General features: G+C 37.2%; 3 protein-coding genes and 3 gene segments (V, D, J or C); 1 reads left to right on the top strand and 5 right to left on the bottom strand.

Moving 5' to 3' along the window:
• Positions 1-27,163, top strand: part of ccdc177 (coiled-coil domain containing 177) — a 166,728-nt gene that overhangs the window by 72,629 nt on the left and 66,936 nt on the right. For 2 of the 3 annotated variants that reach the window (XM_040041387.1, XM_040041391.1), the window contains exon 2: positions 17,039-17,179. The gene's annotated coding sequence lies outside the window, so the exon portion shown is untranslated. Of the gene's footprint in view, positions 1-17,038; positions 17,180-17,457; positions 17,553-27,163 lie in introns of all 3 variants that reach the window. The other variant, XM_040041388.1, reaches the window with a different exon arrangement.
• On the bottom strand, positions 708-1,743 carry LOC120739590. The segment is given in 2 exon segments: positions 708-1,300; positions 1,473-1,743. Coding segments are annotated over 2 exon segments (549 nt in total).
• On the bottom strand, positions 2,346-3,212 carry LOC120739731. The segment is given in 2 exon segments: positions 2,346-2,843; positions 3,017-3,212. Coding segments are annotated over 2 exon segments (558 nt in total).
• Positions 5,897-6,589, bottom strand: LOC120739730. The segment is given in 2 exon segments: positions 5,897-6,258; positions 6,432-6,589. Coding segments are annotated over 2 exon segments (414 nt in total).
• Positions 9,106-17,190, bottom strand: LOC120739729 (solute carrier family 2, facilitated glucose transporter member 1). The gene is made up of 9 exons (XM_040041606.1): positions 17,059-17,190; positions 16,204-16,364; positions 15,875-16,115; positions 13,396-13,558; positions 12,969-13,153; positions 12,362-12,463; positions 12,011-12,112; positions 11,519-11,722; positions 9,106-11,039 (listed from the first exon to the last, which is right to left on the bottom strand). Exons 1-9 carry the CDS (start codon positions 17,188-17,190, stop codon positions 10,860-10,862), a joined length of 1,470 nt encoding a protein of 489 aa, XP_039897540.1. The 3' UTR covers positions 9,106-10,859.
• smoc1 (SPARC related modular calcium binding 1) overlaps positions 21,556-27,163 on the bottom strand; it is a 57,111-nt gene continuing 51,503 nt past the window's right edge. For 5 of the 7 annotated variants that reach the window (XM_040041414.1, XM_040041413.1, XM_040041418.1 and 2 more), the window contains one exon: positions 21,556-26,839. In XM_040041414.1, the coding sequence (XP_039897348.1) occupies positions 26,823-26,839 (17 nt within the window). In that variant the 3' untranslated portion in view covers positions 21,556-26,822. The remainder of the gene's footprint in view (positions 26,840-27,163) is intronic. The other 2 variants (XM_040041416.1, XM_040041415.1) reach the window with 1 other exon arrangement.

The raw sequence follows: 27,163 nt of genomic DNA, 5'->3' as shown, positions 1-27,163 counted from the left end.
TTGAAAATGAAGAATAATCAGAGGACTACCTGTTTGATGAAAACAGTATCCATGTCCTATTGGCTGCAGGTGAGACTGTCACTATAGTTTAGAATTGATCCCACAAACACGTATTTTGTGTGTGTGTACAGTGGGATGCAAAAGTTTGGGTAACCTTGTTAATAGTCATTATTTTCCTGTTTTGGTTGTTACAATAAAAAATGTCAGTTAAATATATCATATAGGAGACACACACAGTGATATTTGAGAAGTGAAATGAAGTTTATTGGATTTACAGAAAGTGTGCAATAATTGTTTAAACCAGGTGGAGAGTCTTGTTCACAAGTGAGGGGAGGGAGGAGCATGAGGCTGACAGACAGGTTGAAGCGCCGACTGCAGTGATGTGGACACTGTACTGATCTGTTGTGGTGAAGAGAGAGCTCTGTGATCCTGTTGTCTGTGGTGTCACCATTCACACGATGAATCAACGTTCAGTTGTGAGTATTTGTGGTCCTTGACATCCCCCTACAGTTCATGATCTGGAGTTTTTGTAAAGGTGTTGAGTGTGACTGTATCACTGTGCTCACTGACAGCACAGAAACATCATTTGTTTCATTAGTTCTCCAGGCAGCTGTCTGTACCAGTACATCTGGTAATAGCTACTGCCCTTGGTATGGCTGCAGTGTATAGTTGCATCTTCATTCTCTTTTTTCCATAACATGGAAATCTGGTTGGCATCACTTCCACAGGTTTGACCTGTGTGTAACGATAAAAGTTATAATTTCAAATTTTGTTCATTTCTACTTGTACAGCATTAAATATTTTTAGTAATCCAGAATTTCCTGGAACAAAATAACTGTAAGTTGAAATAAATTGTTTCAAAACATTAAGAAGTTTGAGTTGAATTGGTATGATGAATCCACGTTCAGTTGTGAGTATTTGTGGTTCTTGACATCCCCCTACAGTTCATGATCTGAGGTTTTTGTACGGGTGTTGAGTGTGGCTGTATCACTGTGCATACTAACAGCACAGAAATACAAGCCTTGATCTCCTGGCACCAAATTCTTCACTATCAGTGTCCCACTGTGAGCGTCAGTCTTGGTGGCTGAGAATTTTTCATCCCTGAAGTCTGGTTCAAAGTCAGGTTGGGAGTTTGGAGTAGTAAACACCATTTGTTTCATTAGTTCTCCAGGCAGCTGTCTGTACCAGTACATATAGAAATAGCCACTGCCATAGGTATGACTGCATTCTATAGATACATTATCACCCTGGTTTTTCCAGAGCATGGAGGTCTGCTTGACTTCCCCCCCATCAGTTAGACCTGTGTGTAACAATAGAAGCGATCATGATCAGTTGTTCATTTCTACTAAGCATTAAATATTTTTTGTTATCCTAAATCTCTTAAAACAAAATGACAGGCAATTACAATAAATTGTTTAAAAACATGAAATGGTTTAAGTTGAATTTGTATTATAAAGTTTATTGGGAATTACCTGATACCCACAGCAATAAGAATAAAATTATGAGGCGACGTCGTTTGCTCATGATGAAGATGTCCACGTTCTGTTTGGCATGACCTGTTTGAGACAGTTGTATGAAGTGTTGGAGGCGGGAGTGTTGCTCAATGAAATTGTAAGCATATGTGATGCTGCTGGTCCGCCTACAGGTCATGATTTCCATTAACTACAACATATGATGACTGAGGAAGATGTACATGGTGCATTTTTTTTTTTTTTTTTGATTGTTTTTTGAAATTTTCTCTGGCTGACTGAAATTCTTGACAAAGAAACTGGTCCAGCTTGATTATAGGAATTGCATGTCAGTGTTCTGTCAGTGAACATAATTAATTTGTTGCTGCTTTCACCATTTACAGCAAATCTTAAGGATTTAATTGAGCCTGAAATGTGACTTCAAAGGGGATCAAACTTGTTCAATTAGTCAGTCTTTTTTTTTCCAAAGTCTAGATTTAGTTGCAGACTGGCAGCAGGTGTTCAGATATGAATCTGTCAGAGAGATTAGAAGAGGTTTTTGTATTGACTTCAGTGGAATCTGTATTTATGTGCTGACTAGCAGCACAGAAATACACAGCACTGTCAGTCACAGAAACATTAGAAATGACCAGGTTTCTGCTGTCACAAAGTTGTGGAAGTACATGAATCTCAAAGAGCTGTTATCCTATACTGTTTTAGTTTTTTGCAGAAAAAACAAGTAATGCAAAAGGTCCTGAAATACTGAACGCTCTAAATGGGACCTTAGTCAAAGTCACCTCTCATCCATAGCAGAAGCATCAAACAATAGAGGTGAATGTGTTTGATAATGTCTGTGTTGTAGTGGTCTTTGAAACACGAATAAATGACAGTATGAATTTATATTGCTATGAAGAGTTGCAGGTGGTTGTGTCACTGCTCTGTGTGGAGCTCTGTCATCTTGTTATCTGTGGTGTCACCTTTCACACGATGAATCAACGTTCAGTTGTGAGTATTTGTGATCCTTGACATCCCCCTACAGTTCATGATCTGGAGTTTTTGTATGGGTGTTGAGTGTGGCTGTATCACTGTGCATACTGACAGCACAGAAATACAAGCCTTGATCTCCTGGCACCAAATTCTTCACTATCAGTGTCCCACTGTGAGCGTCAGTCTTGGTGGCTGAGAATTTTTCATCCCTGAAGTCTGGTTCAAAGTCAGGTTGGGAGTTTGGAGTAGTAAAAACCATTTGTTTCATTAGTTCTCCAGGCAGCTGTCTGTACCAGTACATTTGGAAATAGCTACTGCCATAGGTATGACTGCATTCTATAGATACATTATCACCCTGGTTTTTCCAGAGTATGGAGGTCTGCTTGACTTCCCCCCCATCAGTTAGACCTGTGTGTAACAATAGAAGCGATCATGATCAGTTGTTCATTTCTACTAAGCATTACATATTTTTTTGTTATCCTAAATCTCTTAAAACAAAATGACAGGCGATTAAAATAAATTGCTTCAAAACATGAAATGGTTTAAGTTGAATTTGTATTATAAAGTTTATTGGGAATTACCTGATACCCACAGCAATAAGAATAAAAATATGAGGCGACGTCGTTTGCTCATGATGAAGATGTCCACGTTCTGTTTGGCATGACCTGTTTGAGACAGATGTATGAAGAGTTGGAGGCGGGAGTGTTGCTCAATGAAATTGTCACTCCGGATGTAGATGCAAGCATATGTGACGCTGCTGGTCCGCCTACAGGTCATGATTTCCATTAACAACAACATATGATGACTGAGGAAGCTGGATTTTAGAACATGTTTTATTTTTTTGATTGTTTTTTTTTTTTTTAATTTTCTCTGGCTGACTGAAATTCTTGACAAGGAAACTGGTCCAGCTTGATTATAGGAATTGCATGTCAGTGTTCTGTCAGTGAACATAATTAATTTGTTGCTGCTTTCACCATTTACAGCAAATCTTAAGGATTTAATTGAGCTTCAAATGTGACTTCAAAGGGGATCAAATTTCATCAGTTAGTCGGTCATTTTTTTCCAATGTCTGGATTTGGTTGCAGACTGGCAGCAGGTGTTCAGATATGAATCTGTCAGAGACATTAGGAGAGGTTTTTGTATTGACTTCAGTGGAATCTGTAGTACTGTGCTTACTAGCAGCACAGAAATACACAGCACTGTCAGTCACTGAAACATTAGAAATGGCCAGGTTTGAATATTTTTGGCCATCTCCATCAAAGCTGATTTTCCCTTTGACATCATCCTCAATGTTTGGAAATTCCAGATTTAGGTATCCCAGAAATTGTAGGACTCCTTTTTCATCTTGCTTGTACCAGAGAATGACCTGATAACCTGGTATGCTGTGTGAACATTTGATTTCACTTTCAACAGATTCACCAATTCTCTTAATGATGGATGGAGGTGTTTGGTTGGCACTTTTTGTGTCAGATGCCCCTGTGGAAAAGCAAAAAAATGACATTAAATACAGAAATCTTTAACAATACATTATGTGTTTTATCATTAGTATTGTTGTTTTCCCTACCCGTCATTTCTGGCAAGTGAAGAAAACAAAATATAGAGACCACAGCAATCATGTCAAACAATTTAAGCTAACTGTCCTTTTGCGTATTGTCAGTTCATCAGCTGTGGATGACAATAAATCGCTGGTAACAGATAACCTGAGGAGGTGTCTGCAGTTGTTTGTGTCATTGCACGTCATAGCTGAGCAGCAGAATCTTCATAAGACAGTCTGTGAAAGTGATGGTTTCATTTATTGAACTCTGTCTCCACCTAGTGGAGTAAATGGAGTGAAGGCTATGTGGAGTTAGATGCTGTGGCTCAGACTTTATACAGGAACAGGCTCACAGTGTGGCTGATTATTAATTTAGCCAAATCAATTCCTTTTATTTAGTTTCAGTTAGCTGGATCTAAAACGGTAAACATGACTGGAATTGAGCACTTTAATTATTACACGGTAGAACATTTACAGTAATTCTGAGTACTACTTATTTTCTCTATCATACATTTCAGTCACAAATATCATGTGCTGCCAAGAATATTTTTGATCATCTCTATAAAGTCAGAATATAAAGAATAACTGTCACACATAAAAAGCTACAGGTGCATATATTGTGTGGTGGGTACCACAGTAGAGGAGATTAGTTGGTAAAACTTTGCACTGACAGTGTGCTGGGGTTTTTGTTCAGCTACTGGGTGCATCTGTATCACTGTGTTTGCTCACAGCACAGAAATACAAGCCTTTGTCTGTAGGCTCCAGATTCTTTATTGTGAACGTCCCAGTGTAAGCGTCAGGCTTGGTGGCTGTGAATTTCTCCCTGCTGAAATTTCCAAAATCATGACCAGGTTTTGCTGTACTTGTGAACACAACGAGTTTCATAGTTTCTCCAGGCAGCTGTCTGTACCAATACATCTGAGAATAAGTATAATCCTTTGTGTGGTTGCAGTTTATTGTTGCATCCTCATCCTGTTTTTTCCAAATCATGGAGGTCTGGGTGACATCACTCCCATCACCTGCGAGTTTAACAGAAGATATTACCGCACGCAACCTTTTATATGTAGCACAGTTTTACATTGAAACACTCTGAAAACATCTGAATAACTCTCGGTGATGGCTAAAACATGAAAATATTGCTAAACATGTAAATCACCTGAAGTCCTCTTTAAGATGAAGCATAATCCGAGGACAAGCTGTTTAATAAAAACAATATCCATGTTCTACTTGAGAGAAGGTGTCAGCATGTGAAGAGCTGCAGGTGAGACTGTCACTACAGTGTGTGATGTGATCCCATGAGCTGCTCTATACATATCATCACTTTCAGTCTAGCTGCAGGTGGGAACCACGTGGCACTCGGTGTCCCCCTACAGTCAATCAGTGCCATCAGTTTTAGTTGTGATTTCAAACTTTAAGACTGATAAGATGTTTGTCAGCTTGTCGGTGCTGAATACGAGATGATAGATGTCTCTGTATTCAGATAGGGGGGAAAAAAATGGTGTTTATTTTTTCTTTAACTTGTTATCAGCGTATCTTCTGAACATACAAATTCTGGTTCCACACCCTGTGTGGTGTCCTCCAACATGTTGGACTTAATGTTCAGAGCTTTGGTTGCTTTTCAGACATCTTTCAAATTTAGAGTTGAGACATGTCTGAGATTTTACCCACTGAATGGGAACTGTAAAGCTTCAGTAGAAGAAACTTGAACCTTCTTTGTCAGATGGCATAGATCAATTTATATTCACAGGTCTGCTTGATGTAAGGCATGAATGAGTAAATGAAACTATGAATTTATGTTGACATACAGAGTTGCAGGTGGGAGTGTCACTGCTCTGTGTGGAGCTCTGTCATCCTGTTATCTGTGGTGTCACTATTCACATGATGAATCAACATTCAGTTGTGAGTATTTGTGGTCCTTGACATCCCCCTACAGTTCATGATCTGGAGTTTTTGTACAGGTGTTGAGTGTGACTGTATCACTGTGAATACTGACAGCACAGAAATACAAGCCTTGATCTCCTGGCACCAAATTCTTCACTATCAGTGTCCCACTGTGAGCATCAGGCTTTGTTACTGAGAATTTTTCATCCCTGAAGTCTGGCTCAAAGTCAGGTTGGGAGTTTGGGATAGTGTAAACCATTTGTTTCATTGGTTCTCCAGGCAGCTGTCTGTACCAGTACATCTGGTAAAACTCTACATTCTTGGTATGGCTGCAGTTTAGAGTTGCATCTTCACCCTGGTTTTTCCAAAGCATGGAGGCCTGGTTGACATCACTTCCATATGTTCGACCTGTAACGATGCACATTATTATAGGTTTCTTTTTTCCTTTCTACTATTTTTAGCATTAAAAAAGTGTTTTGTTATCCAAAATTTCTTAATAACTGTCAATTTAAATAAGTTGTTCCAAAATGTGAAATAGTTTGAGTTGAATTGGTATAATAAAAGAGTTTACTGCGAATTACCTGATACCCACAGCAAAAAGTTTAAAATGAGGCAGCCTCGTTTGTTCATCATGTTTTTTACAAGACCAGTTTGAGACAGATGTGTGACAAACTTCAGGTGGGAGTGTTGCTCAATGAAGCTGAAGTGTAGAGTGGAGTATATATACTGTTGGTCCCCCTACAGGTCATCACTTCCAATAACAATACAAGATGAGGGCTGAGGAAAACAGATTTTAGAATATGTAGCATTTTTGATCATTGTTTAAAAGTTCAGATATTTTAAATTATTAACAAGAAAACGGATACAGCTTGTAAACCATATATGCATGTTTGCTTGTTTTTTATGGAGGGTAATTAATATTATGTTTCTTCCAATGATTATAACAGCTATTAAAGTTTGAAAATGAGCCAATAACATATCATCTTAGGGGGTCACAATCTCTGTTTTGTTTTGTCTGTACCAACACATCTGAAAACAGCTAACACCCTTGGTATGGCTGCAGTTTATTGTTGCATTATCATTCTTGTTTTTCCATAGCCAACGAGATCTGGGTGACATCACTCCCATGAGATCAGCCTGTGTGTAATGGTAAAAGTTATCATGTGAATGTGTTAATTTTCACAAGCATTCAAGATTATTTGCCATCATAAAGCTCTTGAAAGAATTTAAATTATACATTCAAGTTGAAAACATAAATTATATTAATATGGATTTACATTATACATGTTTTTTAATTACCTGATACCCTCAGCAGTCTTGTTTCTTTGTGATCAAGTTCTCAGTGTTCTGTTGGAACAAAACTATTAGAGGTGGTTACATGAGGAGTTTCAGGTGGGAGTGTTGCTCAATAAAATTCAATCACATGGCAGAAGCTCAGTTGGATTAAGCATGTTGACCTGGTTGTGACAAACTGTTTGTACCAGAGAATGACCTGATAATTTGGTATGCTATGTCAACATTTGATTTCACTTTGAACAGATTCACCAATTCTCCTAATGATGGAAGGAGGTGTTTGGTAGACACTTTTTCGCATCACCTGTGTAAAAGTACACAAGAGTTTAAACACAGAAATCATTAAATTTGAATTGTATTGTTATCATTGTTATTTTCCTACCTGTAATTCCTGGAAAGTTAAGAAAACAAAGTATAGAAACCACAACGATCATCTTAAACAATTCAAGCTAGCGATCCTTTCAGTATAGTTGGTTCACCAGCTGTAGATGAGAATAGATCGCTGTTACCAGATGATGACCACAGGAGGTGTAAGGAGTTGTCTACGTCATTGCTTTAACTAGAAGAGAAAAGTGCTGTCATCATACGACAGTCTGTGCAAGTGATTATTTCATTTATTGAGGTCTGTCTCCACCTACTGTGGTAAGGGCACTGCAAATGAAGTAGATTCCTCTTTCTTTAGAAACTAACTCGCAGTGTGGCTGATTTATTCAGCTCAGTGGATCTCCTTTTATTTTATTTTAGTTTGACTGGATCTGAAAAAAAAAAGTTAACATGACCAGAAGTGGACACTTTAACTATCATATAGTAAAGCATTTACAATTTTAAACACTTGCTAATTATTTCTCTTTCATACATTTAGGGCACAAATATCATACATTTGTCTTTTTGTCTTGTACAATTAAAAGCTATAGAGATATGTTTTTGATTTATAAAGTCAGAATATAAAGAATAACTGTCACAGATAAAAAGCTGCAGGTGCATGTATTGTGTGGTGGGTACCACAGTAGAGGAGATTAGTAGGTAAGACTTTGACAGTGTGCTGGGGTTTTTGTTCAGCTACTGGGTGCATCTGTATCACTGTGTTTGCTCACAGCACAGAAATACAAGCCTTTATCTGTAGGCTCCAGATTCTTTATTGTGAACGTCCCAGTGTAAGCGTCAGGCTTGGTGGCTGTGAATTTCTCCCTGCTGAAATTTCCAAAATCATGATCAGGTTTTGCTGTACTTGTGAACACAACGAGTTTCATAGTTTCTCCAGGCAGCTGTCTGTACCAATACATCTGAGAATAGTCTACACTCTTGGTATGTCTGCAGTTTATGGTTCCATCTTCGCCCTGTTTTTTCCAAATCGTGGAGTTTTGGGTGACATCACTCCCATCACCTACGAGTTTAACAGAAGATGTTACCACACACAACCTTTTATATGTAGCATAGTGTTTCACTCAAACACTGTAAAAAACAAAACAAAAAACCCCCAAAACATTCACAACAACTGCAAAAACATTAAAAATGTTGATCAGACTGCAGATTACCTGAATCCCACTTTAAAATGAAGAATAATCCGAGGATGACTTTGTTGAGAACTGTATTCATGTTCTGTTGGACAAAAGGTGTCAGCGTCATATATACTGTAGGTACAGAGATATGTAAAGCTGCTGGTGAGACTGTCCGTCTAGATTATATTGTCCCCAGATTCTGAGGAACTGCTCTATATGTAGCAAGACTTTCAGTCCAACTGCAGATGTAATATAATTGGTACTCTGGTTCCCCCTACAGTCCATCAAAGCCATTTTACTTATGTTATCATTCGAAATTCATAAAAAATAAACTAATATCTTGTAATTTAAAAAATAAATAAATACTGTCTGCTGTTACTTTTATGTTGCTATGGGTTTTCTAGCTGTGAAATAAAAGTTTACGCAGCAGTCCTTCTGTGTTTTACTCAAATCACAGTGACTAAATAGGATCAGTTGAAAGGGTGGTGAAGGTATTTTTAATAATATCCTCAAGCAAAACAAATGCATGGCTTCATGGATTCAATCTTCCTTTTTTGTTTTTGTCAGGATGGGTTATCAGAGAAAATTACTTGATATTGCAGTTTTTTTTTAATACACTCATTTATTATAACAATACAGTATTGTTGTTGTTTTTTTATTTACAAAAGCTACACATAGCAGTGTGAAAACTGTTTCCTGTCTCCCTTTCACCGTGCTGTCCACTTGATCAGTTGTCTCCTCTTTGCTGCACCACTAACTAAAGCCACTTAAGTCATTTACCAACATATATCTGCATGTAGTTTATGGATTAATAACTAAAAGAGACGGTTTGGTCCAGTAGATGGCGCTGTTTACATATTTTTACACAAAGTGTTGGAAAATGGAATGAAATCCTGAATGTTGTTTTCTAAACACCCTGCTCAGTCGATCTGCCTTTTTTATGGGAAAAAAATCATAGTCTCTGTGGACTTTTCTTGTGTGTCTAAAAAGAAAAAACAAGCTGTCCATAGACAAATGAGAACATATCCTTTACAAGCTGACTGAGTTCTGGCTCTGTTTTTGAGTTATTAGAAACTGACTTTGAATAGACAAGTACAGCATTATTCATTTCCATTTTATTCTGACCCCCTGCTGTTTTAAAAGCCAAACTTGTCCTCTAATCTCCTGGTCTCACTCCCTCTGCGGTTCCTGCGAGTCAAAGTGGATCGTGTTGGATCACATATTTATCCTCAGAGCTGTGGTTGGTTTTCAGGCATATTACAAATATACACAATTCAGAGACATGTGAGATTTTGCACACAAATAATGAATTGTAAGGCTGCACCGCTGAGAATCCAACTAAGAAAGGCTCCATAGGAGATCAGGTACAGATGGTGCCTTAAACTAGGCTGAACATTTAAAAGTACAATTTTTAGATAAGCAAAAACATCTAATTGGATCACTACAAAACCATTTTTAAGAATTACAATAATCTCATTTGCTACCTGATATTAAGTTACGATATAACTAGCAGATTTATGGAAATAACAAGAGGGAAAGAAGTTACAGGAACTCTGTTAAACATTTTGGACATGCTGGAAGTGTTCTAACTTTCTTGTTTGCCAGGCAGTGTGTCACGGTACACTTGTGTGTTAAAATTAAAAAAAGAGGCTTGGTTGATGGTGTGGAAATAAATCCAGCGTTTTTACAAGCTATAAACTATGCAAAGAATGTGTTGCAAACTTTTTCCACTATTCCCACAATCTCCCCCTAGTGCTTTTACAAAATAACAACACAATGACCACAAAATGCCTCATACATGCAGGATAAATATAAACTATAATCTACTTTTAATATCATTTTTTTAGTGTCATTTTGCTGGAGAGCCTAAAGAAGTAAGGTAAAAGTAAGAGTCAGAACCTGTACCTAATGGAATTAAATTTTGGTGCTCTGAGTTTGAATAATTATCATTTTTGAGCTCTGAGTATTAAAATGTCTTTGCATAAATAATATCTGTGCGTGCTTTGAGTAACAGCAATTGCATTGATAAGATGGTTTGGCGTTTGTGGTTTTCTTGTTTTGTGTTAAAGATTTGTTATTTAAAAGTAAATTTTCAATGCTGTGAGCACCAGATTTATATTCAAAACAGTTTTGTAGCATATTTTTTTGTTGCTTTAAATTGAATTGACTCGTTACACACTGATTATTGATCAGCATCAATCAAAACTGACACGTTGCTCAGGTGAAAGTGTTGAATACAGTCTTATTGTGCAACGGGATGCCCTCTGCTCCTCTGAACTCCTCTGCGATGTCATCAAATGTACGACCCTTTGTTTCCGGGAGGCGAATCCAGGTGAAGGTGAAGGCGAGCAGAGCCACGATCATAAAAAGGAGGTAGACATAAGCACCACAGATTTTCTGTGTGAGAGAGACAGACAAGAATCCTTTTTTTAATGTTTTTATTTGACCTCTGCTTACCTAGGAACGGTCACTTGAGATGGGAATCTCATACCACAAGAGCAAAACAATGTTAAAAAGAGAAGGAAAGAAAGCAAATACAAAAGGTATTGATTTGGTTCACTGGTCTTAATTTCATGTTGGCTGCCGTTTCTGCTGCACTATAGGGAACAGATGCTTCTTTTGTTAACTGTAATTTAATTACTTATTACATTATTTCAAGCTGGATTTAAAGGATTTAGCAATAGATTTATATGTTTTTCTATAGATACATATGTGCAGTATAACAGATGGAGCAGATTTATAGCCTGTATTTAACAGCTATTTCTCTGAGGTGTAAGCAAACTCACAAAAGCAAACAAGAAATCCACCTTTAAAGTTTCCCCTGAAGTCTTGCTTGGTCATACAGCATGCAGGCCAACGGTATAAATGTTACGCACCAGTAATGGAGGAAAGAGAAGTGCCAGAACAAACTTCCCTCCCCAGTTGAGCAGGCTACTGAAGGCCATGGCTATAGGTCTGCCAGACTGGTCGAACAGCTCGGCAGCAATGAACCAGGAGATCGGACCTGGGCCCAGCTCATAGGCTGAAGTCAGGCAGAAAACCAGCAGCACTTGTAGGCTTCTGAGTTCTGGGACCAGATGCTACACAGTAAAATAATAAATTGGAAGGATGGTTGTAGGTTAGTCATGTAGACATGTAGAAAATTCTGTTAGGTTAACATGTAGATGGTGTCTTTCTCTCTATTGTTTAAACTTGAAGCTTCCTTTTCAAACATCCTCCAAGCTATGCCATGGTTTATTTTTCATATTATCCATTTAATCATGTCATAAGATCGGGTTCCACGGTTTGCAGAAGTTGGATATACATTCAAAACCAGCACATAACTTTTTTCTGCACAAATGGAAACAACCACACATAGATGATTTTACCAGGACAGAATCGACTACGGTCATGATTAAGTTGCACACTGCTATGGAGATGAAACCAATCAGGAGCAACCGCCTCCTCCCTGCCCTCTCCATCAGGAAGAACTGGAGAGGAAAAAACAACACACTGGTATTAAAATGCAACACTATCCCTTTTGTGGTTCATGCTGTTAAACCATTCATGAAGAAATAATGACAAAACTTCATGCTTTCTGTGACAAAATCAACAAAATAGGGCACAGCTGATTTACTGATTATATTGAGCAACCTATTAAATATAATAAATAATATTGTTTCGCATTCAAAAACACACTGAACTGCAATATAAAGGATCACCACTTGGTTTGTACTTACTGCTACCAAAGTGAACGTTAGATTGACGGCCCCAACACCCAGTGTGAGATATTTGGCCTGGTCAAACTTGGCCTGAAACATTTTGGTGGAATAGTTGATTATCTGGAAGAAAAGCACAGGAATTTAGTTTAGTGAGTAACTGAGAAATATTTCAATGTGGTTTTTTTTGTTTTTTAGGGTTGAGATATTGCCTCAAGCTCTTCTCAGGGTTACAGCAAGTGTGCAAAACTGAAAAAGAAAAGAAGCCAATGTAGAAATGCCAAGTACTCCTTGAGGCAGCCTCCAAAAGTGAGTAAGCCTCCTTTCCATCCAGAGGAAAGAAGCTAAAAATCCCCACAAAAGGGATGGGTGTCTTCATGTAAGATGGAACTGGCCAGTCTCTGAAGCTGTCAGGTACAGAGAGACTGGTAAATAGCAGCTTAACCTTCATATTTTGCATCAGTTTGTTTGTGTCTTTCAGAGTTAGGTTACCATAGCGTGACACCAAGGAAAAAGGTAAAGCTAAAGTTGAGGCCAGGAGCTTTTACTTCATCTATTTCAACACATAGAAAAAGAGAAATACATGTCAGAGAAATATTTTTCAGATTAAGAGGATTTTATCACTGACCGCATTGAATCCAGAGAGCTGGCTTCCCAGGCTAACAATCAGGACAATAATGATCGGCTGCCTGTAGCTGCGTTTCTTGAAGAAATCCTGGATGGTGACACGACTCTGTGTGTGAGCAGCTTCCTCTTTCATTTCTTCCAGCTCAGCAAATACATTTTCAGCTCTGCCTCTCAGCCTCAGCAGGGCTGCAGGATTAAAGAAACAACTTTCAACATATTCTAAGGGGATGTTTTGGTGAAATCCACAAAGATGGGATAGTAAACCGTAGTAAACCATTTCTGCATTTTAACTTCTGGAACCAACTTGAGGAATGTCATACAAATGAATTCATCTCTTTTAATATATCATAATACAAAAGAGTAATCTCTTTAGAGAGAGGATGATGTATTAAACAATATGAACAGTAAGTCCAGTGAGTGGAACCTACCACTTTTGGCCTTGATTTCTTCTTGCCGGTTGATGAGCAGATAGCGGGGACTCTCAGGACAGAAGGGTAGGATCACATACTGTGTGAGGGCCGGGATGAGAGACAGGGACAGCATCATGGCCCAGTCATGCTCTGTGCCCAACACTATCTCGAGACCAGCCACCTGCAGCACACGAGCAGCTAGTTCATGTCATATCCATGTATCGTATAAATCCTTATTTGTGTATTATGGGATTTTGATGAACTTAAATAAAAACAACAGATTTTGAATGAAAACAACAGAATTTGAATGAAAACAACGGAATTAGAATGAAAAGAAGAGAATTTGAATGAAAACAACGGAATTAGAATGAAAACAACAGAATTAGAATGAAAAGAAGAGAATTAGAATGAAAAGAAGAGAATTAGAATGAAAACAACAGAATTAGAATGAAAACAACAGAATTAGAATGAAAACAACAGAATTAGAATGAAAACAACAGAATTAGAATGAAAAGAAGAGAATTTGAATGAAAACAACGGAATTAGAATGAAAAGAAGAGAATTTGAATGAAAACAACAGAATTAGAATGAAAAGAAGAGAATTTGAATGAAAACAACGGAATTAGAATGAAAACAACGGAATTTGAATGAAAACAACAGAATTAGAATGAAAAGAAGAGAACTTGAATGAAAACAACGGAATTAGACTGAAAACAAAAGAATTTGAATTGAAAACACAGAATTTGATGAACAACGGAATTAGAATGAAAAGAAGAGAATTTGAATGAAAACAACGGAATTAGAATGAAAACAACAGAATTTGAATGAAAACAACGGAATTAGAATGAAAAGAAGAGAACTTGAATGAAAACAACAGAATTTGAATGAAAACAACAGAATTAGAATGAAAAGAAGAGAATTTGAATGAAAACAACGGAATTAGAATGAAAAGAAGAGAACTTGAATGAAAACAACAGAATTAGAATGAAAAGAAGAGAATTTGAATGAAAAACAACAGAATTAGAATGAAAAGAAGAGAATTTGAATGAAAACAACGGAATTAGAATGAAAACAATGGAATTTAAATGAAAAGAACAGAATTAGAATGAGAAGAATTCGAATTTGAATGAAAACAACGGAATCGAAATTGAAAAGACAGATGAAACCTGAATGAAACAAGGAATTAGAATGAGAAAGAAGAGCATTTGAATGAAAACAACGGAATAGATGAAAAGAAGCGAATTTGAAAAAAACAACAGACTTTAGAATGAAAGAAGAGAATTTGCCTGAAAACAACAGAAATTAGCCTGAAAGAAGAGAATTGAATGAAAACAAGGAATTCGAATGAAAGAAGAGAAACTTGAATGAAAACAATTGGAATTAGCATGAGAAGAGAGAATTTGAATGAAAACAAACGGAATAGAATGAAAACAACAGAATTTGAATGAAAACACAACCGGAATTAGAATGATGAAACGAAGAGAATTTGAATTGGAAAACAATGGAATTTCGAACTGCAACCACACCGGAATTAGGAATGAAAACAACCAGAATAGAATGAAAAGAAGAGAATTTGAATGAAAACAACGGAATTAGAATGAAAACAACAGAATTAGAATGAAAAGAAGAGAATTTGAATGAGAAGAATCGAATTTGAATGAAAACAACGGAATGTGAATGAAAAGGACAGATTTGAATGAAAACAACGGAATTTGAATGAAAACAACGGAATTAGAATGAAAAGAAGAGAATTTGAATGAAAACAACGGAATTAGAATGAAAAGAAGAGAATTTGAATGAAAACAACAGAATTAGAATGAAAAGAAGAGAATTTGAATGAAAACAACAGAATTAGAATGAAAACAACAGAATTAGAATGAAAAGAAGAGAATTTGAATGAAAACAACGGAATTAGAATGAAAAGAACAGAATTAGAATGAGAAGAATCGAATTTGAATGAAAACAACAGAATTAAAATGAAAAGAACAGATTTTGAATGAAAAGAACAGAAATTGAATGAAAAGAACAGTATTTGAATGAAAGCAACGGAATTAGAATGAAAAGAACATTCTTTTTCTCTCAACAGGTGATCCAGGAGATTCCCCCCCCCCCCCCCCCCTCTCACTGTCCCTCTCCCCTTCTGTTTTTCTTTTCCTTCCTCTTTCTTTCTCCCTTTCCTATCCCTCACTCATGTCTGTCCCGTCTGTAACAACTGAAAATAAAATAAATAATAAAAACAAAGGTCGAGCAAATGGACCAATACGGCAATGCCACGATGATCCATTTGGCAAAATAAATCTATTGGGTATCCTTGTTGGTCTTCAGACAACAATTCTGACGGCTAAAGAACCAAATGGGACAGGCAAAAAAAAAAAAAAAAAGAATGAAAAGAACAGAATTTGAGAACAAACAATAGAATTTGAATGAAAAGAACAGAATTTAATGTGTCTCCTTACCAAGAGCAGTAAGAAGTAAGTTAAATGTAAGCTCAACTCACCACACCCACCAGGATGCCTGCAGCAAAAGACACCTGGTTCAGTGTAGCAAATGCTCCTCTGAGGTTGGTGGGGGAAACTTCCTGGATATAGAGGGGGTTAAGGCTCATCACCAGGCCACAGAACAGACCAAAAACCAGTCGCCCTAGGATGAGGACCTCAAATGACTCGCTGGCTTTGGAGGCAAACATCAAACATGCTCCGACCACAGACAAACCGTTAACTATCAGGATGGAGTTACGCCTGGAGGGGAACAAGCAAATTTATAAGGAGGGGTGGGGGGAAGCAAGCACTGTTGGAAACTTTACAAAAGTTAGCTTGGTTTTCTTACCTGCCGTAAGAATCTGCCAAATATTTGACTCCCAGCGAGCCCAGTAAGGCTCCAAAATCTTTAATGCTGACAGAGAGTGACCACAAGAAAGTAAGACTGTGATCTGAGATTGATTGGTTGTGTCTGGCTCTCCAGGTATTGTTGAAAAACTCTTCGATAATCTAAACAACAATGCCAAAGTGAATCAGTTTGCACTGGTAACTCAATTAGATGCAATGACATGTTTTTTCTCTCTCTCTCTCTCTCTCTCACTCACACTCACACACACACACACACACACACACACACACACACACACAAAAAGGGTTTACAAAGATGTTTTTATTCCTCTTTTTCCATAGATGACTAATGCAGTGTTCAAAATCATTCATGTGTTGCTTCTTTTGTAACAGAAACACTTCCTCCACAAGAACTATTTCAGGAATTATTGTCTTGGGATTTTTGAGTGGGTAGAACAACTGCTTCATTTTGTAAAGTTAGAACAGTATACCTGTGAAAATGGAAAACCATTCCAAAAAAGGGAGCCAAATCCAAAGCTGAGACGGAGAGTTACCTTATTTAGTGCTTTATTGAGGCTCTGCAATATGTTTGACAGGCAGCATGCTTTCCAGCATTCCCCTCTGCATAACTGTTATATCTGGACAATGTAGGCCTTTTATGGAATATCAGCCAGACGAGAATGTCTACTTTTTGATGTCTGGAGTTATGTTTTGTTGCAGTTTTATACTTCCAAAAATAATTCTATTGATCAATGCAGATTGTTTTGTATAGATTTTAATTTACACATCACACTTATAATACAATTTGAAACATAAATGTGCGTGCTGTCCCTCAGATGCTGCTAGCTCTGTTCACCTTGGCTGGAGCGTTGATGTTGCCAGTGTGGTAACCAATCTGCAGGGAGCCGATCACCGCTCCCAGGATGGACGTCACAAGCGTGGCTGTCAGATGGCTCTGCCGCAGAAACAGAATTGAGGTTAGCACCATTTCTTGTTTTATATCTTTTAATTCATAACTAATAAGAGAACGCTACCTCTTAAAGCAACATTAAAAAGCTTTATATGATTCTTAATTAGGTCATTTTAACCCTTTACATTCTTGTTTTTTCTTTCTTATTTTGGATTGACTACAATCATCATAAAAATCCATAGTGGTTATGATTAAGCAGATAGAAGACAAATACTCAATCCATTACTGATTTCTAACCTTATGACCTCAGTTGACTAACATTCCTGATCCCTCCCATGATTCCAGCAACCAGGCCAATCATATGAGTACTTGTAAAAGTCCAGCTTGGCAAGAACAACAAGGGTTTGGCGCACTGGCGCAAAAAACAGAGTTTTAGTCGAGTAAGTGATACTGCCTCGCTATGTTCATTCTGCCTCATTCACTCATTCATAGAAAAGCATTGATTCAAACAAACCTCCTGAGATGCCATTTGATTGTCTGAGATGTTGTATCACTCCCTCGGGATGTATGTGCATTTATTTTTCTCCTGGTTTTGTTATCTGTAAAAACCAGATAGTGGGGGGGGGGAAAAGTCTAGCAGTTGTAGTTTAGGAAGCATTAGTGGTAGTATAGGAGTTTGGCGCAAAATGATAAGAAAAAGACTCAGCTAACAACCAGAGACACTGAGATTTTTTTCTGCAGTGCAAATTTCATATACATATATATATCAAATACAGTGTATATGACTAAATGTTTTTGAACCACAGTGCGGTTCCCCTACAGCATCACAAAACATGTTTCATCAAATAAAAATCAAGCAACTATATGAAACTATATACTTACTGCATACAAATGTTTTTGCTTGTCTTTTTGCATGCTTACCTGTGTTACTGCATCAACCAGACTGCTTGATTTGTCCCGAAACAAAGTTGGAAGACCATATCATCTATATAAGATTGTCCTCACCACTGTTCCTGAGTGTCCTACGTTGATCGCTTCTTCATCCCTGAGTTTTAGATATGACTGTGTATCTAAACCAACTACCAGCTGAAACTTCACACACAAACACACATTGTACCAGTGACCACAGTGACGAAGTCACACCTAGCTGGTGAATTTGAGGTATATCTGATAAAATGGCAGCAGTGGGCCTCCTCTGGTTCTCATGAATCAACTGATCAACATCCCGAGTTCCCACTGACTCTGGGTCTGCAGCACTCAAACCTCAAATTGCTTTGAAAACCGCAAAACTGCTCCCAGTTAAGGTTTTAAGAGGAACCGTTTGGTGCTTTGAGTAGGCCACGGTTTATAATCGCATTTATCAAAGATGGAAAAAGTCAGGTACTTCTGTTATAGTGTGGCATGCTAAAGTTTATCAAAGCCTAAATGTCTGTGTTATCACGAGGTCGTACTGCATTCTTTGCAGGGTTTCCCATGCTTTGGCTGATACGTTCTTCGGGCACCTGGTAGCATTTTCTGTCTTGGAATCCCTCAAGTGACACACATCTGTGCATGGTAGTTTGTTTGTTTTTTCAGGCTGGAGTCTTTTGGAAGTATAAATCTGTATTCTTGTATGGTTTGCCCTTTTAAAACAAATTGCTTTAGAGAATTTAATTGAAACAACAAAGATTAACTACAATGGGAGGTTAACTAATTGGAAATTTAGGGTAAAGAACTGCTGCTGCAGAGGTGGCATGTGGATGGAAACGACAACACCCATCGCACAATGCTGTCACAATTTAGGGCCTCAGGGCTTTTATTGATAATACTGTGATGAAGTATAAGCATGTATGTGTACTTTCACTCCTCTTCCTCCTGCTTCCATCAGAAGAATACTAGCACGGAAATGCAAGTTTAGTCTCAAAATGTCAGTATGTTTGCTGACGTGATAAACTGTTCCTGCGTTTTTGTGTGTATTTACAAAGGAACTGCTCTAAAATGGTCCCTATTCATCTACTGCGTACATTACAGCGTTACCCAAAACTTTAATGATGACAGTCAAATACAGAAACTATGCAAAGGGGGAACACGTAAAACAATAATAAGTTTCTATCTGATTTTGGCATAATTGTGTCTCTCTGATTTCTAATAGTCATCCAAATAAACCTTATGATTGAGTGATTGTTATAGGTGATATGAACTCATCTCCAGTGTTCACCTTTGAAGATATACTATTCCGGAAAGCTTAATTTCATTATTCCATTGCTTTATTTTCAGTCAGTGAATTGCTCAATTCTTTTTGCTACATCCTGTTTCTTTACATGGCTCGTTAATGTTTAATCCAATCCAGTTTTATTGAATAACTATTGCACAATCGAGTATGTGCTTATATCTGTGCTCTGCGCTAGAATTCACTAAAGACAGATGTTTGAATATGCTATATGTTTGCTCAAAATGTGGGTTAAGTGTGTCTTTATGATGAAATCATGTAAGCTAAGCACACACCTGTCTCGTAAGAAATTCCACAAGCCCCCTAACTGTATTTCATTGCCGAGACTCATAAGCCAAATGAATATAAATGCTGTAAACATTTCCCACACTCAGTGCAAACCACATCATTTGAAAACAATTTTTATCATTAATTTTAAGTTGAATACGTTCGCATAAATATTAAATGGCCCCTGGAGCGTGGAGGTGATGAAAAGCAGATCATCTCAGCTACACTGAGTCATATGTGAAATGCTTTATATTACAGACGGAGCACAATTAAACGTTATACACAAAAACAGATCTAGCTTCATATTTAAAAACTAGTTCTTGTAAGCCCTAAACTGCTGACTGACATCATAGCTTTGATGTTAACATTTTTGATGTTAAATAACATGAGATTGCTCATTTCATACAACAAAATGACATATGTGCTTTCTTCAGCATGAATAAGAAATATAATCCTTCCAAACTGAAACTTACAATAATTGGAACAGTTCCTTAAGGGTGCTCTATTTTTAAAGAAAGCCAGTCACAATATCACAAGACTATATTTATCAGTGATACTTATATTTAGAAGTTTCTGAGCACAAACAAGAAAGAGAAGTGTTTTGGGGCATTTTGGAGAGGGGTCAAATGCATCATCCACCTGCAAGCTCTGTTCTGTTCTGTGCAGCTGAGTTCTTAATCAGCGTGTGGATACGCCTGTCTGGAATATGACCTTTGACCCCTGAGCCCTGGCCTCCTGACAGGCAACCCCTTGACCTTGCAGTCAAGCAGCTGGGCAGGTTCTGCACAGGCACACAAGGGCACAAATGGTGAGCGGTGTGCGCCGTCATCCCCCCACCGTTAATGTTTTGCTATCACCGAAGCTAATGGCTCGCTCTCTAAATTACCTGTAATGGTGGTTTTGGTCTGTTTCTAAGCGTTTCAGTGCGCACAAAGGAGGATAAAAATGCGCAAATTTACTCATCACTACTAAAACATGTGGGAAATATTAGATGGTGGCTAATTGTATTGGACAACTACTTCTTGGACTGATTTCTTCCACACATGATGCTTGTAAATAGACAGCGAGGAAAAAGGTTGAGTCATTAGATGATTACTGAAATTGTTTTAGAATGCATTCCTATCAACTGAATTATCAGCTTTGCTGTTAAACCATCACTTGAAAAATGTCGGTAATTCAAGTTGATGTCTTTAACTCCAAGTCCAGAATCAAAAGATTCTATCTATGCACTTTCTGAACTGCTTATCCTGAATTAGATAAGTGATTTAAAAAAAAAAGATTGTCAGTCAATTAGTGTTTAAAGAATTTAAAAAAAAATACTCACTCCTTTAAGAAAGTTAGATAACACAAAGTTGTAAAACTCCTAAACATTATTCTGCTCCTATTCTGCCCACGTCACTTTCAAAAATCCAAATTCCAGCTTTCACCTATGAAACCCCTCCGGCAATCTGCCTACCCTTCACCCCACTTTCAACAAAGGAGAAAGAACACACACACTAACACACACACGCACATACATCCCTAAGCAGCTGCGTCATTATAAAACTCTTTTGAACTTCACACTGGAAGTCAAATGCCACATGTGTCAGTACAAGACAGATGTACTGCAGCTGCCTCTTGGCTCCAATTTCATCTGTGATACCAGCCCTCTCCACTGCCTGTCTCCCCCTTACCCATTTCCAAACCACTACCACCCCTTCCTTCACCAGTAACCTCACCACAAGCCCTCTTCCTCCCATCATGCACTGATAAAATCACCAGCACCTTTGAAGTATCATCACTAAATCAGGGCATCTCACAGCGCACACAAATAATTGTGCATAATAGGTTTCCACATTCAAACATGGGGACAATTAATTTTAGTCCTTTTTTAACATGGACAGGAAATTCCACTACAAATTTCCCGTGGGATCTTTTATTTATTTCAACCATTAAAAACACAAAAACTACACAAGTCTGCAGAGAAATTCAGTAAAAACATTATCTTTATTAAAATATTTCAGTCTATGAAATTCAGTTGGCTTGCTTGATGCCGTATCATAAGTAAAAACTTGTTGTGCAGACACTGGATTCAATTTGTCAAACCTGCAGTGAACAATCTTCACCATTTGGGGTCAATATTGAACTCCTTCGCCCTCCTTTCAGAAAATTTGTCTTCTGTTAACAGCTCTAAATGCTTTCAACTGCCCAGAAAAGTATAGTTTAAGGAGATGTAATATGGAGTATTTCCATATTTTTTTTTTTAGAATCATTATCAAGCTTTTTAAAATACCACTGTTTATATTATAGTAATATTAAAGTGAGTCTAATCAGTTGGATACTTAGAGTGTCACACAGTACCTTTGTAAGAGATATAACGTGGTTCAAGTTTTCAAGTGTCTTGTTGCTGAATTCAGTCCTCTCTGTCCATACAACAGTGAGATGTTAAATTCTTCCAAATGTTGGGCAACTAGATAGCTGCTTTAAATTTATGACACACTTAAGGTAGGAAACAGCATGAAGTATCCCAAAGAGTGATACAACCCAGGTGGAAGCTACTACTGTGTTGTAGCTCATAAACTTTAGGAACATTTTCTGAGCTTTACACTTCACTGATTCATTTTGAGATTAAAAGAACAAAAAAAAAGAAGCCTTTAGCCTCTTTTGTTTTGCTTGTGTCTACTTTGACACAAGTTTGAAAATGTCAATGATTCTGAGCAGCACCCAAATCCACATGAATCATTTTTATTCAAAAATAACACATTTCAGTGTTTTCTTTTCCATGGATCTAATTTCCTTTGCTATGAATAAGAAACATTATCAAAACACATTTGAATGGTGAAGTGCAAAAACAAGTGAAACAAAAAAGAGCTGTCTTTTCTCTACCAAACTGACATGCTACAAGACTCCTTCACTACATTTTTCCCATCATGATTTGTAGTGATTACTAGCCTTTTGGGTTGTTTTAGATCTTGCATGTGATTTGCAGCTCTGCAGCGTCTGGAAGCACTTCAGCAGACACACATAAGCCCACTGTGTTCAAACCTGGATTGAAACAGGCACTCAGGAGAGACTGCACAGCCCTCAAAGAAAGGCTGGTTTCTTTTCTGGTTTCTTGGCATAACTATCAAATTCAAATTAGATGCAACTGGACTTGTGATTGTAGTATATTAAGCACCAGATACTGCATAAGTATGGTCCTGACTGTGCGTAGTGATGACGACGGGAATCTTAAAACACAAACTGAAATGGTAAACTAACCTCACCATAGTTAAAATAAACAGTCCTCAGAGCTGACAACGTGCAGTCTCGCCTAAGCATTTCCATGTTGTGAATTAGCTACTGTAACAGCCTAATGTTTGACATGATATAAACAGAGAGAAAAGTATATCTTTTTTACAAGAAGCCAGAATGACAGTGAAGTAAGTGAACAATCATACACCCCCACAGTGACATTTAGTAAAACAAAGCTTATTGTACATATTTACAAAAGGAGCTTTTTTTTGTCTCATAATTGTGAGCCATTGCAGGGACTATTGGGGAATACAACTCATACAAAGTATTTAAACCACAACAGCAAAGGCACGATTCTCCGATTGTTCCCAAATGTGAGGATCACATTGTTATTTTTTACACTGCAAAACTAAAAGGATTTTTTTCCCCCTTCACTGCTCATAAAATGTTAGCATTTATCAGACACCCGGGGCAGTATTTTTCAAAAGACTTACTTCAGTGTCTTACATAAAGTGGAAAAGCTCCACTATGAGTAGTTTTAAGTGTTTGAGACAACAAGACTGACATCAGCTGTTTGAGGTCAGACAGTAATTGTGTTTTCATACACAATACATAGTCTGACATTACTGGGAAGGCTCCAGTATTTACTGTATGAACTGCCACGCCATATCTTGCGAGGTAAACGTGAATATGATCGATGAAATGGGCTGAGATTAACAAGATATTGAGTCATGTGAACTTCTTACTCTATTTACTGGTTAGATTAGTCAACTGTGGAGTCGTTTTTCTCTGATACTAATAATATTTAAAACATCCTTATTGGAATGTAATCTATTTAGAAAACTAAAATCTCCACAAGAGAGTCAAAGATTTGTTCAGTTTGGATCAGTAAACACTAGAAGGCAGAATTAAAGAAAGATCATTACTATAGATGATTGATTTTGTAAAGAACGGATACTAACATTATAATAGTGTAGTTTAACAAAACCTGCACAATTACTTTTAACACTATATAAACTTATACACAAAAGAATGGGATGCATGTATTATAAATGAGTGGCCTCCACTGTGGTAAGGACACATTTAAATTGAAGATGCATTAGTGAATGCGTCCCATTTGTTTATGTAAACACCAATGCAATGGATTCTGATCACATAGTGTCAGACTTGGAACTTAAACAACAATTTGCCAGCTCCTCATTAGTATAAACTTGAGATCTATGTTACTTCATACAAATCAGAGGTGCCTGGTGCAATAGCAACTCTGGAGGCTTGGGAAAATTTAACCAAATCGGTAACAAATGAAGACAGATTTTGTTTCAGAGCTCAAACTTTGTTTTTTTCTGGGAAAATATTTTGCGGCTCTTTTTGCAAACAGTGTGTTTGTTTTGGTATGAAATCATTTGTACAATTCTACCTGGTTTCAGAAGAGCATCTATCAAATTATCTGTCATTACAAGGTCTAGTAGCTCGCCCATCTAACATAAAGCTTCTCAATAACCCAGCTCTAAAAACACCTGTGTGGACATTTATGCTAAAATGCAACCCACAACTTTATACAGGCTGTATTTTAGAGTTGTTTGTCTCTGTGTGGTTGCATGTGTGTGGTTGCATTCCTGAATTCTTTCATTACTTCATATTTAATACTGTTTGTTCGTATTCCAACCTTTGTGTAAACATGTTGAAATGTCTTCCACTGGGTGCAACAGTGTAAAGTTCCATGAACATCCTGTGTGAAATCTTTTACTAGCAGCTGTTTTGCATGTTTAATTTGTCATAATCTTTTACTATTTGTTCTATTATTATATTTCTGTTTTTTACAAACCCATTTCCAAAAAAAATTCGGAACACTGTGTAAAATGTAAATTAAAAAAAATGATTCCACTGATTTGCAAATATCATAAACCCATATTTTATTTAAAATAGAACACTGAAAACATATCACATGTTTAAACTGAGACATCTCATGAAAATATTCTTTCAAAAGTAAGTGGTACCAAAAAGCCGGATTGTGGAAAATTTCCCAACTAATCAGGTATTCTTGGAGTTTCTCAGAAGTAAAGATAGACAGGGATCCACCAACCTGCAAAAATGTGCATCTCCAAATTGTGGAACAATATTAGAATAATGTTCCTTTTAAAAGCGATTGAGTGTAAAGAGTTTAAATGTCATATCATCTACAGTAGATAATATGATCTTGTGATAATATCACAAGTTTCACAAAATCTGGAGAAATCTCTGTGCGCAAAGAATAAGACTGAAAATCACTATTGTATGTCCGTGATAGCTGGGACCTCAACTGGCACTGCATTAAAAACAGGCATTATTTTCTTAAATGCATGTTAAAGCTCTATCATGCAAAGAAGTAGTTATATGTGAACATGATGCAGAAACACGATAATCTTCTCTGGGCCAAAGGTTATTTAAATTGGACTAAGGCAAAGTGGAAAGCTGTTCTATGGTCAGATGAGTCCAAATTTCAAATTCTGTTTGGAGAGCAAGCGCTTAACATTCTCCTAACTAAAGAGGGAAGAGAGCATCCACCTTAATAGTGCTCAGTTCAAAAGCCTGCATCTCTGATGGTATGGGGGTGCATTAGTACCCATGGAACTGGCAGCTTGCACCTCTGGAAAGGCATCATTAGTGTTCAAAGGTAGATGATATCTTGTTCAGGGAAAATCATGCACATTTCGGCAAAACAATGCTAAACTGCATGATGAATCTTTTATAACAGCATGGCTTCATAGTATAAGAGTCTGGGTGCTGAACTGGCCTGCCTGCAGTCCAGACCTTCCACTAACTGAAAACATTTGGTGCGTTTGGTGAAACAGAAAAAATGACAAAGAAGACCAAAGTCTGCTGAGGAGCTAGAATCCTATATCAGACAAAAATGGGACAGGATTCATCTCCCAAAAGTCCGACAACTGGATTGGAACAGAGGATTCTACACAGTGGTAAATATGGCTTTGTTTCAATTAATGTGAGATACGTTGCTACCAATAAATTTCAAATGAGCTTTTTCCCAGAAAATGGTACATTTTCATTTGTAAATAAAATATGGGATTATGAGATTTGCAAATCTTTGCATGCTGTTTGTATTTACATTTTACACAGCATCCCAACTTTTTGGGATTTGTTGTTGTAAATTCTCTTTTTTTGATACTACAGAATGTGAAAATAAATTATGAATAGTGAAAAAGAGTGTTTTTGCAATGTTTTGGGGTTGTAGAAAAAGTAATCGGGTAAAAAAAAAAAAAAAAGTGACATCCACTTAGCTACCACTGTCCGACACCGGTGCGTGCATGACACTTGACAAAAACCAGATATCCAAAATGTTAATGTATCGAAAAGGTTTTGTGCAGGATTCACGCAGCTAATTCTGTGCTGATGATCCATGGACTCAACTCAGTTTAATTCCGATGCATGCCACTCACATAATTGTTGCTTCTTCACATAGAACATTACACATTTGTTTTAGTTGTTCTAGACTGACTTGTAGAGTGCGTTTTAAATAAGCACCATTCTTTTTTGTATGTGACTCACGGCAAGATCCTCTTTTATAGGTTTCCACTGACCTGTGTGCTGCTTTTTGTAACAAAGGGCCTGTAATTTTAATTCACATGGCAAAAAAATGTGTATTAGTACCTCGTGAGGACACACAGAAGGAATCAAAACATCAGACTTAACACACAGAGAATTGTGGTAATATACACATACTTGCTCTTCCAGTGGTGAGCCTGTCATCTTTGCAAATATATTCTCATTCTTACCTAGATATTTTTCAGTCACTTCAAGACAGGAAAAAAACATAAAAACAAATAAAATGTCAAACATAGGGAGAAGAAAGTGCAAATATTTTGGTGCCACTTTGTTTTTCTTTTCCATTTTTTTTCTGTTCATTTACAAAACTCAGGAACTTCTTAATTTTTCTGCTCCATCTGTCTCTGTCCTGTCAGCAAGCGTGCAGATGCCTTCCCTCTGTGCCCTCTGCTCTCATCTCAGCTTCTTGATCCTTCTCTTCTCACACCAGACGTCCTACTGGAAACATGTGCAGGAAGAAGAAGACAAAAGAAATCATTTAATAATGAAAGTGTAGGAAGTAGAGATTTGTTACTACTGATGTGGGCTGTGTTTCTGAGTACAATTAATGCAAACCCTTCAGTGCGCAAACACGTAACAATGCTCTTTGTGCTTTTTTTGAACATGTGAAAGTCTCTGAATGACCATGTGGAAAGCAGATTTGTCCTCAGATTTTTCAAACAAAGCAGATTTTTAGTTTAATTTAATCTGTTACAGAATTCATTTTATTTTAATTTGTCAAACTTTAATTATATCTCTATATTACAGACATCACCAGCATAC

This window comes from Simochromis diagramma, unplaced genomic scaffold (assembly GCF_900408965.1).
Source record: "Simochromis diagramma unplaced genomic scaffold, fSimDia1.1 OVJJ01000304.1, whole genome shotgun sequence".
Taxonomy (NCBI): Eukaryota; Metazoa; Chordata; class Actinopteri; order Cichliformes; family Cichlidae; genus Simochromis; species Simochromis diagramma.
This window is presented reverse-complemented; position numbering and strand designations above follow the sequence as displayed.

What these genes read in the sequence shown, in the direction of transcription:
- LOC120739729 (XM_040041606.1), bottom strand. Translation starts at nt 17,190, where the DNA reads ATGGTGCTAACCTCAATTCTGTTTCTGCGGCAGAGCCATCTGACAGCC. An exon ending in ACATCAACGCTCCAGCCAAG is followed by an intron (nt 16,365 to 17,058) that starts GTGAACAGAGCT and finishes ATTGTTGTTTAG; the next exon opens with ATTATCGAAGAGTTTTTCAA. An exon ending in TTCTCTTTCCTCCATTACTG is followed by an intron (nt 11,040 to 11,518) that starts GTGCGTAACATT and finishes TCTCTCACACAG; the next exon opens with AAAATCTGTGGTGCTTATGT.